The 12,525-nt window shown below is 39.5% G+C and overlaps 1 protein-coding gene across 1 annotated transcript; it reads right to left on the bottom strand.

Annotated features, from left to right (window-relative positions):
• Positions 1-7,924: 7,924 nt before the first annotated feature.
• Positions 7,925-8,293, bottom strand: LOC121495029 (histone H2B type 2-E1). Its single transcript, XM_041762299.1, has one exon. It carries the CDS (start codon positions 8,291-8,293, stop codon positions 7,925-7,927), a length of 369 nt encoding a protein of 122 aa, XP_041618233.1.
• Positions 8,294-12,525: the final 4,232 nt, after the last annotated feature.

Raw genomic sequence — 12,525 nt, 5'->3', positions numbered from 1 at the left:
GTGTTCTTTGGTTTAATTAACATGGTGTTGATTTCTTTTTTTATTCAGATTGGGATTTGTTGTGCTCCCTAAATCTGTGGGTTGGATTTTCCATTAATGATGGTAAACTCTTACTTATTAATATGTCAAGTATGTCTTCTCTTTAAGCTCTCTTTTAATGATTCCAGCTAAATGTATGTTAGGCCTTTTTATTCTATCCTCCATATTGCTTAATCTGTCTTTTGTCTTTTTTATCTCTTTGTCTTTCTGTGCTGTATTCTGGGTAATTACGTCAAGTTTATCTTCCAGTTCACTATTTTTCTCTTCAAGTGGCTCTAATCTCCTTCTTTGAGTTTTAATTTCAATTCAAAATTTTTCATTTCTAAAAGTTCACTTTAGTTATTTTTCAAATTTTCATGGTCATTGTTGATACTGTCCTGCTACTTAATTTTTTTTTAAGATTTTATTTATTCATGAGACACACACACACACACACACAGAGAGAGAGAGAGAGAGAGAGAGAGGGGCAGAGACACAGGCAGAGGGAGAAGCAGGTTCCACACAGGGAGCCCAATGCAGGACTCGATCCTGGGACTCCAGGATCAGGCCCTGGGCTTAAGGCTGTGCTAAACCACTGAGCCACCCAGGCTGCCCCCTGCTCCTTAATCTTGAAGACAATTCCCTCTTATTTCTTTGACTATGTTAAGTATACTAATTTTATACTTTATACCCAGTTACTCTTTCTGCAATCTTTATAGGTTTTTGAAGTTCATTAGTTCTGTTAACTCTCACTTATGGTTTCTTATTTCCTTATACATTTTGTAGTTTTAAAATTATGTTTGGTAGAATGCCATACTGTATGGATACCAGTGAAGAAAGACCTTTCTTGCTCCTTACCTGTCTTCCTTCTCTCCATAATGACTCTACGTATACACGGTAGGACCTTCTCTGGAGGGTCCAAGAGAAATGAGTAATTGAGTGAAGAGGGAATGGAAGTGCTAAGTGAGATAAATCTAGAAGGTACATGAATTTCTTTCTAAGCAAGCTTCTAGACTAAAATGAGCCCAAGAGGGATGCCTGGATGGCTCAGCAGTTGAGCATCTGCCTTTGGCTCAGGGCATGGTCCCGGAGTCCTGGGATCGAGTCCCACATCAGACTCCCTGCATGGAGTCTGCTTCTCCCTCTGCTTGTGTCTCTGCCTCTCTCTGTGTGTCTCTCATGAATAAATAAATAAAATCTTTAAAAATAAATAAATACAAATAAAATGAGCCTAAGATAAAAGAGAACAAAAAGCTTTAACTTTACGTATTGTTCATAGTTTGATCATTTTATAATGAGTCACTATTTTAATAATTTGGGGGGTTAAAAGCAAACTGAAGTCCATTTACCAGTCAAAAGTGACCAAAAACATTATGGATCCAGATTTTATTCAAGAAGCAAGGAAGAACTAGACCCATGGGATGGATCAAAATTAGACAGTTGCGGAGAAAAAAATATTTTATGTTTGCACCTATTGATTCCCATTTGTTTAATGTAAAAATCATATTTTTATATTCATTCAATTTAAGAAATAAAGAACCAGGCTTAACTAGGTTTCGGAAAGGTTCTGAAAAATCTTGACGATACATCCTAATAATACTCATCACACCATTTAGGTGAAAGACTTTCTGCTGAATTTAGTTTTAAGCATTTCCTGAAAGCTTGTTAGGTGGTCTGAGATGACTCACCAAATATGGCAGGACGCTTAGAGGTAGCCCGCAAGCCCAACTCTAGAGAAGGGCAGTGGGTTAGCCTGACACGCCATCTAGTGGCACACATCCAAGGAACTACCTCTGGTACTAACTTTCCAGGATTCAAGGTATTAGAGGTGTTCTTCACATTGTTCATGAGGTATAGACTTTTTGTTTCTTTTTCTTTTTTTTTTTTAAGATTTTATTTATTTATTCATGAGAGACACACACAGAGAGGCAGAGACATAGGCAGAAGCAGCGTCCATGTAGGGACTCAATGCAATTGAGCTCAATTGATTCTGGATCTCTGGGATCATGTCCTGAGCTGAAGGCAGACCTCAACTGCTGAGCCACCCAGGCGTCCCATGGGTGTAGTCTTAAAAAGTCATGTATGAATTCACTTTGGCAAATAAAATTCAAGTATATTAGGAGTTATTTATTTAGAAGTGATAAGTTTTTCTGTATGTTTTTCAAGTGTAGATCTTCCCATATTATCTTTTCAGGGCAGACTTTTGTGGATCCCATGTGGGGAATATCTCATGTTTCTTCCTTGGGACCAAGTGGGAATGAGGCACATGCCTTCTTTGATTTAAAGCTATTTTAAAGTGTGTTTTTAACACCATTGAGTTACAAGTCTTTTCTGAAGTCAGATAAGACTTTGATACTACAGAGTTATAGTGAAGCCAGTTTCTCATTAACAAGCAAAAATTATGTCACTGAAATGTGCAACCAAATAGTCCATTGCCTGGCCTTTGGCCATAGAAAGATGAATCTCTCTTTCTCTCTCTCTCTCTGTCTCAAAAATAAGTAGAGAAGATTCTGTCGTCTCTTATATTAAAACACTTTAAATACAACCCTTGCTCTCAGGAGATGTGTTCTTGTATTTTGTTTATATATCTTGTGCAACAGCCCAGCACCAATATATTCTTACTGGCTCACTTTGTTTTTTTCTGGAGATGTTCATTCTCCAGCAGAGCAAAGCCAAAGATATATATGCTGACTGCTGTTTACCACTGTTCTTATAAAAGATCTTTGTTTAACTGAATGGAATTCATTTATAATAGATATACTAGCATCCTTCCTCAATCACAGCCTCTTGGTGTTGCTGCTACCATCCTGGAACTGGCTTTTCTCATTCCTTCATGACAGGGAGACATAAAGTTCCAGCTGAGGTTTTTCCTTTAGCAGTGATATTAGTCAAAAATCTTTTGGTTGCAAATGACAGAAAGCCAACTAAGACTAGCTGAAAAAAAAAAAGGAGGGAATGGAGGTAGTTTATTAGAAAGATCCTGGGGTAGTTCATGAAATGGAAGAAGAGCAGTAGTAATGAGAGAAAATCTGGGTTTAATGTAGTCAGTTCAATGTCCACCACTCACATCTCCTTATCTTTTTATATCTATATTTTTTCCCAGTAAGAACAGACCTTCTCTACAAGGCAGGAATAAAGACACTAGCAGTCCAGGAGTCACACTTTTCCAGCTTATGTGACAAGACAGATGAAAGGCCTTACTCAAGAGAACAATGAGGAAAGGCTGTGATTGACCCATAGTAAGTCATGTGCCCATCTTTGACCTAATCTTTGTGGCTGGAAAGATAGCAAGTCCACTATGACTAGGAAGATGAGATTCTGTGAAGGACTGGAGAGTGGGATGAGAACATTTCTCCAAAGAAGAGAGGGGAGTATTGATAGAAGTGGGAAATGGGATGCTGTGTAAATCAAACACAATAACACGTATCCACTACTATATCCAAAAAGAGTCTTTCATTTCTTATTTAAATTAAATTTAGTTAACATAAAGTATATTATTAGTTTCAGGGATAGAATTTAGTGATTCCTCAGTTGTATATAATACCCAGTGCTTATTACATCAAGTACCCTTGCTATAATGGTCATCACCCAGTTACTCCATCCCCTACCCACCACCCCTCCAGCAACCCTCAGTGTGTTCCCTAAGAATTTCTTAGGGTTTGCCTCCCTCTCTGTTTTCATTTTACTTTACTTTTCCTTCTCTTCCCTATGTTCATCAGTTTGGTTTCTTAAATTCCACATATGAGTGAAATCATATGGTATTTGTCTTTCTCTAACTAATACATATTTCACCTGCATAATACCCTCTAGTTCCATCTACCTTGTTGCAAATGTCAAGATTTCATTCTTTTTGATGGCTGAGTAATATTCCATTGTATATATACCATATCTTCTTTATCCATTCATCTGTCGATGGACATCTGGGCTCTTTCCATAGTTTGGCTATTGTGGACATGGTTATAAATATTGGGGCGCAGGTGCCCCTTTGAATCATGATGTTTGTATCCTTTGGATAAATACTTAGGAATGCAATTGTTGGGCCATAGCAATTTTTAACTTTTTGAAGAACCTCCATACTGTTTTCCAGAGGAGCTGCACCAGTTTGCATTCCCACCAACAGTATCAGAGGGGTCCCCTTTCTATGCATCCTTACTAATGCTGTTGTTTCTCGAGATATTAAATTTAGCTATTCTGTCCAGTGTGAGATGGTATCTCATTGTAGTTTAGATTTGTATTTCCCTGATGCTGAGTGATGTTAAGCATTTTTGTCATTTGTCTGTTAGCCATTAGCATTTAATTCATTTACATTCAGAGTATTATTTTTTAAAATTAGTTTCAGAGATAGAATTTAGTGATTCATCAGTTGCATATAACACCCAATGCTCATTACATCGTGTCCTCCTTAATGCCCATCACCCAATTATCCCTTCCCCCCATCCACCTCCCTTCCAGCAACCCTCAGTTTGTTTCCTGGAGTTCAGCATCTCTTATTATGGTTTGCCTCCCTCTCAATTTTTATCTTATTTCCTTTTTCAGAGTAATTATTGAAAAATATTAATTTAGTTCCATTGTATTACTTGTAAAGTTACTGTTCCTATAGACTCTGTTCCTTTCTGGTCTTTGCTTTTGGTCTTTCAGCTCAAAGGGTCTCCTTAATATTTCTTGCAGGGATGGTTTAGTGTTCACAAATTCTTTTTATTTTATTAATTTATTCATGAAAGACAGAGAGAGAGAGAGGCAGAGACACAGGCAGAGGGAGAAGCAGGCTCCATGCAAGGACCCCGATGCGGGACTCAATCCCAGGACCCTAGGATCACACCCTGGGCCGAAGGCAGGCACTATACTGCTTAGCCACCCAGGGATCCCAGTGTTCACAAATTCTTTTAGTTTTTGGTTGTCTTGGAAACTCTTTATCCCTCCTTCTATTCCAAATGACAGCCTTACTGGATAAAGTATTCTTGGCTGTGTATTTTTCCCACTTAGCATGTTGAATATATCATGCCAGTCCTTTCTACCCTGCCAGGTCTCTTTGGACAGGTCTGTACCAGCCTCATGTGTCAACCCTTGTAGGTTAAGGGTTAACCCTTTTGTCTGAGCTACTTTCAGGTTTTTCTCTTTATAGTTTGCAAATTTCACTATAATCATGTACTCTTGAGCTATTTTTGTTGATCTTGAGGGGGTTCTCTGTGCCTCTTGACTTGAATGCCTATTTTCTTCCCCAGATGAGGGAAGTTCTCAGCTATAATTTGTTCAAATAAACCTTCTGCCCTTTTTTCCCCCCACAACCCCCACTCTTCTTCTGAGCCTCTTACTCCTATAATATAGATAATATTTCACTTTATGGAAATGCTGAGTTCCCTATGTCTACCTTTATCATCTAACAGTTTTCTCTTTCTTCTTTTCAGCTTCCTAATTTTCCATAATTTTATCTTCTATATCACTGATTCACTCTTCTGCTTCATTCATCCTCAGTTTTATGGCCTCCACTTGGGACTACATCTTGGTCATAGCATTTTAATTTCAGCCCAACTAGATTTTAGTTCTTTTATCTCTATAGTAAGGGATTTTCTAGTGTCTTCTATGCTTTTTTAAAGCTCAGCTAGTATCTTTATAATCATCATTTTAAATTCTAGTTCAGACATCTTACTTAAATCTGTATTGATTAAATCCCTGGCTGTGAGTACTACCTCCTGATCTTTCTTTTAGGGTGAATTCTGCATCTCATCATCTTGTCCAGAAAGGAAAGGAATAAAGGGAAAGAAAAAACTCCCAAAACAACAACAACAACAAATCCTGGGCATGTTTCAGTCTTCTTATTAAAAGAATTTAGTTCCCAAAATAAGAAAGAAAAAGATATATACATATAAAAATAAAATAAAATAAAATAAAACCACAAATATATATATATATATATATATATATATATATATATATATATATATATGTATAATATATGTATAGGGATGCCTGGATGGCTCAGTGGTTGAGCATCTGCTTTTGGCTCAGGTCATGATCCTGGGGTCCTGGGATCAAGCCCCACATCAGGCTCCCCATAGGGAGCCTGCTGCTCCCTCTGCCTCTCTGTGTGTCTCTCATGAATAAATAGTCTTTTTAAAAATAAAGTATATATAAAAATTTAAAAGCATTAAAAAATGCTTTATATGTATATAGTGGCCCTAGTGGAAATGGGTCTCCAGGGCGCAGGGAGGTAGGGCTTGATGTAAGCGGCTCTGGACTCCACTAGGTTGTGCTCCCTGAAGGCTTTCAGCACTGTTGGGATGGGGGGATGCATATGGCTGAGCCCAGCTCTCTAGCCCCACACTCTTCAGTGAGCCCTCACAGAAGGGCAATCACTCTTGTCTCCCAGTTTCTGTCAAAACTCTGTGTTCACCCTGCCTGTATCCAGGCTTGCTTTCTTTCTTTCTTTCGTTCTTTTTCTTTCTTTCTTTTTCTTTCTTTCTTTCTTTCTTTCTTTCTTTCTTTCTTTCTTTCTTTCTTTCTTTCTTTCTTCTTTCTTTCTTTCTTTCTTTCTTTCTTCCTTTCTTCTTTCTTTCTTTCTTTCTTTCTTTCTTTCTTTCTTTCTTTCTTTCTTTTCTTTCTTATCCCAGGTAGCTGAGTTTCAAAACTCCAAACTTTGGGGATTCCTGAGGCACATACCTGTACTTTTCTTCCCAGGGAGGGTCTCTCCATGCTTCTGCCTTTTGCTGGACCCATACCAAGAAAGCAGTTGAACAACTGTGCAGTGGTTCACAGTTAATGGCAACACAGAGCAAAAAGCCAGCACCTACACTCACTGTTCTCAGCCAGTTTCCACGCTCCTATGCCTGGGAACAGTGCAACACTTAGGTACCACGTGTTCTTGTGCCCAGGGAATCCTCATATCACAGTGTCACACCTGAGATTCCAGCCCACTTGGCCACCTGCGCACTCTACTTAGCAGAGTCTTGAAAGTTCCAATTTTGCACTCCTTTGCTTATAATGCTTTGTGGTAGCCTCCTTAAGCAGGCTCCTTCCCCGCCACCATATACTCAGCTATTCAAGTCTCTGCATCTCCTACCTTGCAAAAGGTGGCCACTTCCTACTTATAGACTAGCTGTATTTGTTTTCTCTGACCTCTGATTGATTTCTCAGGTGTTCAGAAAGATCTGATCACTATCTAGTTGTATTTGAGGGGCAAGATAAACTTAGGGTCCCCCTACTCCCCTACCATCTTAACTCCTCCTCCCCAAAACATTCTTCACCTATAGTCATAAAGGCCTAAACCACCCTCAGAACATCAGAGAGGCTGTTTTCACTGCAACTCATAAAAGAATCCCACCAGCACCTTCCACATATTCTTAGGGTTATATTCAGCTCATTTCAAATTCAGAAATCCATCCCTGTGTTACCATGTTATTTAGGACTTTTCATCTCTTTCCAGGGTTATTTTCCTTTCTTCTATCCTACCTCCAATTCTATCCCATAATAATTCACCCTTTCTTTGTTGCCAGACGTTCTAGATCGTTTCAAGAAAAACACTTGATGTTGGGCAAGGGCTTTCCTCTTCCTCTCTTAATTCCATAGAACTGTGGACTTTTTGCTTCACGATCTACCTTTTCATTCTTTTCCGTTCAAGCAGGAAAGGGGAACTAACTAGGTTCTGGAGAATCGACAGTTCACCATGCCACATTTCACATTATAAAGCACTTTCTCTTTTCTGGTCCCAACTCCTGTTTCATTTCTTGTTCTCAGGGATGGCCAGCACCTCTTGTTCTTGGGGACTGTTGTGCACCATTGTTTGGATGTAAAATAGAAGCTTCAGGGTTTTTCCTCCTCATACCAGATGTTTTTTTTTGTTTTTGTTTTTGTTTTTGTTTTTGTTTTTTTTTTGGGAGCAGCTCACTCTTTATTAATGGAAGGCCCTGGGTCACTTGGAGCTGGTATACTTGGTGACGGCCTTGGTGCCCTCAGATACAGCATGCTTGGCCAGCTCTCCGGGCAGCAGCAGACGCACCGCTGTCTGGACCTCCCGGGATGTCAGTGTGGTCCGGCCCGAGTACTGGGCCAGCCGGGCAGCCTCGCCAGCCAGCCGTTCAAACACATCGTTCACAAATGAGTTCATGATGCTCATGGCCTTGGAAGAGATGCCGATGTCCGGGTGCACCTGCTTTAGCACCTTGTAGATATACATCGAGTAGGTTTCCTTGCGCCGGCTACGCTTTTTGGACTTCTTATCGCCAGAACCACGGCCCCTGCGGCCCCCGGACTGCGGCTGCTGCCCATGCTCAGCGCCCATCCTCCTGCTCCTCCTAATTTTTTTTTTTTAAAGATTTATATATTTATTTATGATAGACAGAGAGAGAGAGAGAGGCAGAGACACAGGAGGAGGGAGAAGCAGGCTCCATGCCGGGAGTCCGACGCGGGACTCGATCCTGGGACTCCAGGATCGCGCCCTGGGCCAAAGGCAGGCGCTAAACCGCTGAGCCACCCAGGGATCCCCCTACAGTCCCCCTCCCTCTGGGATCCTCCCCTCTACTTGGGTAGAGTCATCTCTAGGCACCTTGGCTTCAGATAAAACAGCATTCTTTAATGTGGTTCCTGGAAACCCTGTTCCTTGGAACCCTCATTTGACTGTAATCTTTATGTATGTGTATGTGGCATTGGTCATGAAAAATTAGAACCACCTCAAACCCCTAAGCCTTGACAGGACATTTTTATGACCAGAAAATACTGGTACATGCTATGGAAAGTTTATTGATATATATATATATATATATATATATATATATATATATATATATATATATATATATGTAATTTTTATGTTAAAATATGTGGTTTTTAAAATATATATTTAAAAAATACATTAAGTGCTTCTAAGCAACCAATATCTCACACTCCTCTGACTATAGATTACCCATGACATTACACTTTCTTTCCATTCCAGCATTTGATCCAGGAATTCAGACAAAATATTGAGCCCATTTTAACAAAAATTTTTAAAGATTTTATTTATTTATTAGAGACACACAGAGAGAGAGAGAGAGAGGCAGAGACACAGGCAGAGGGAGAAGCAGACTCCATGCAGGGAGCCAGACGTGGGACTCGATCCCAGGTCTCCAGGATCATGCCCTGGGCTGAAGGCAGCACTAAACCACTAAGCCACTGGGGCTGCCCTCATTTTAACAAATTAAGAGTAATTTTTGATGTTACAATATTATTTTTTATTCAAATATAATTAACACATAGTATTATATTAATTTCAGGTACACAATATAATGACTTAACATTTCTCTACATTTCTCAGTGCTCATCACAATAGATGTACTTTTATTCCCCATCACCTATTTCACCCATCCTCCCTCCCATCTTCACTCTGGTAACCATCAGTTTGTTCTCTGTATTTAATAGCCTGTCTTTTTGTTTGTCTCTTTTTTACTTTGTTTTGTTTCTTAAATTCTTCATGTAACTGAAATTATATTGTATTTGTATTTCTGACTGACTTAGCATTATATTCTCTAGTTCCACCCATGTTGTTGCAAATGTCAAGTTTTCATTCCTTTTTATGGCTGAGTAATATGCCATGGTACCTACATAACACATCTTTATCTATTCATCAATTAATGGATACTTAGGTTGCTTCCATACTTTGGCTATAGTAAATAATGCTTCAATAAACACAATTCTTTTTGAATTAGTGCTTTTGTTTTCTTTGGGTAAATAACCTGTAGTGAAACTATTGGATCACAGGGTAGGTAATTCCATTTTTAATTTTTGTTTTATTTAAAATTCAAGTTAGTTAACATATAGTACATTATTAATTTTAGGGTAGAATTTAGTGATTCATCAGTTGCATATAAGACCCAATGCTCATTACATCAAGTGCCCTCCTTATAGTCCATCAACCAACCCCATCCTACCACCCACCACCCTTCCAGCAACCTTCAGTGTGTTCCCTAAAGTTAAGAATCTCTTATAGTTTGCCTTCCTCTCTGTTTTCATCCTATTTTACTTTTCCTTCCCTTCCCATCATTCTTTTTGATGGCTGAATAATATTCATATATATCTTTCTCAATCTTTATCCATTCATCTGTTGATGGACATCTGTGCTCTTTCCATAGCTTGACTTATTGTGAATATTGTTGCTATAAGCATTGGGGTGCATGTGCCCCTTCAAATCCCTATGTTTGTATCCTTTGTATAAATGCCTAGTAATGCAATTGCTGGGTTGTAGGGTAGTTCTATTTTTAGCTTTTTTTTTTTTTTTAAAGATTTTTATTTATTCATGAGAGACACACACAGAGAGAGACAGAGACACAGGCATAGAGAGAAGCAGGCTCCATGCAGGGAGCCCGATGTGGGACTTGATCCCGGGTCTCCAGGATCACACCCTGAGCTGAAGGCAGATGCTCAACCACTGAGCCACCTAGGCGTCCCTATTTTTAGCTTTTTGAGGAATCTCCATACTGTTCCAGAGTGGCTGCACTAGTTTGCATTCCCACTGGCAGTGCACAAGGGGTCCTTTTTCTCTTCACCCTTACCAGCATTTGTTATTTTTTATGCTTTTGACACTAGCCATTCTGACAGGTGTAAAGTGATACCTCATTGTGGTTTTCATTTGAATTTACCCGATAATTAGTGATGTTGAGCATCTTTCCATGTGTCCAGAGCAGCAGAGTTTTGAAGGAAAAAAAATCTGTTTATGAAGAGTTCTTCCTTCCAGGGGAGTGAGCATCATGTACAAGGTGTTCCTCATGAAAACTTGGTGAGTGCTCATTTTCCCAAGGAGATTTTTCAAATTTAAATAATTCTATTAAATGAAGGGGATTTTCATAAACATCTAAACTCCGACCTCTCAGAATAGGTCATGGGGAATTTTGTAAAGAAAACCTCTTCTCCAGGCATTTGAGGGCTTTTGTGTCCACTTTCAGTGCTTCAGAGGAAAAAGTCCTTAAGAATTGGCAAACAACTCTTTATCATGGCAAACGTATCTCTCATTACAAGAAATTTCACACATTTTTATCTCTCAAGGAAATTCAGGACTAAATAAAATGTTTTAATTTCTTGACTTGAGGAGACCAGCATTTTTTAGAAAGCTGCCAAATGCTCACCACAGTTTGAGAAAGAAAAAAGATTTTTACCTAAAGACTCTCAGTGTAAGAAATGTAAGGTATAAAAGGGAGCTACCTAGTTCTGCCTTATAGTAGAGGATGCCTGGCCCACACAGAGGATGGGGCACTGCACTGTGTGCCATGAACTGATGGGTTCCTGTACCCCTGGATCCAGGCAAAAGAAAACAAAACAAAAAGAAAAATAAAACTAGCAGCACACAGTTCACTCAAGAGGGCAAACCTGAATATTCTCACGCAAGCCCCATCGCATCTTGATAACGTCCCTCAAATATGAAATTCCATATGTGCAAATGTTTCCTAAGCAGAAAACTCAAATAACAAATACTTCATTAAAATCAAGATACATGGCAAGACTAAAGTCTGACTGTGTCGCTCCCTGTTTAAAACTTTTCTGGCTCGCCACAGTCTTTTGGACACAAAATCAAGTGCCTTAGAACACACACAAGGTTCTCTGTGATCTGACTCTTTCCTGCCATTGCAGCTTGATTGCCAGTTTCTACTTCTACTTCTCTATTTCTTTGCTATGCTCTCAGATGCGGAACCATTTGTAGCATTGGAATATACTGTGTTGTTTTGCACTTTTGTGCCTTTATTGAAGAATGCCTTCCCTCTTTGTGCATTTTCTTATGCACACTTTAGGGTTTAGTTTGGGTGTCACGTCCTCTAGGGAACCCTGCTCTCACCAGGCTGAGCTAAGAGCCTCAGTTTCATGCTCCCCAGCACTGTTCATCCTGTGGCTGCATTCAACACACTATTTCAACCTGATCTCTTTTTGTGTCTGTCCACCCACTGCAATGCAAGTTCTTTGAACGTATTCTTTTTGAATCCTTCAAATCACTATGGTGTATGGCACACCATAAGTTCTCCAATGTTAGTTTCACTAAACCAAAGCAAAATCATTTATGACATTCTGAAAGCTCTGACCTCAGGAGGGCTCGAGACCAGTAACTGCCATGTGATTGAATGTGCCCAAACACTTTTACATCCAGGTCACATCTCAGCTAGTACAAATTATCTCAGTCACTTTAGGGCTTTCCTCTTTGCTATATGCTAGAGCAGAGCTTGGAAAATTTTTGAGAGGGAATTGCCAAGAAACTGCTCCCTTTCACAATGACCTACAGCCTGGAGGGGTTTGCAGGGCAGGAGATGGGGATTGTTTTCACTTATAAGCCATAGGTAAGAGGCCAAAAATTTTGGAGGTAGATACATCTGAGGTTAGCACTGGCCTCAAGTGCTCAGCTCAACTGAGGATTAATATCCACAGAGGTTACTGAAGAGGCTGTGGCTTAGACATGAAGGAGGCAACGAGTCCAAAGGCCAGCTATTTGTGTGTATTTTCACCAATGCCTAGACTAGGAATTACTACCCTCAAGCGCAAGAGAATCACACGAGAGTA

This window comes from Vulpes lagopus, chromosome 1, assembly GCF_018345385.1.
Source record: "Vulpes lagopus strain Blue_001 chromosome 1, ASM1834538v1, whole genome shotgun sequence".
Taxonomy (NCBI): Eukaryota; Metazoa; Chordata; class Mammalia; order Carnivora; family Canidae; genus Vulpes; species Vulpes lagopus.
This window is presented reverse-complemented; position numbering and strand designations above follow the sequence as displayed.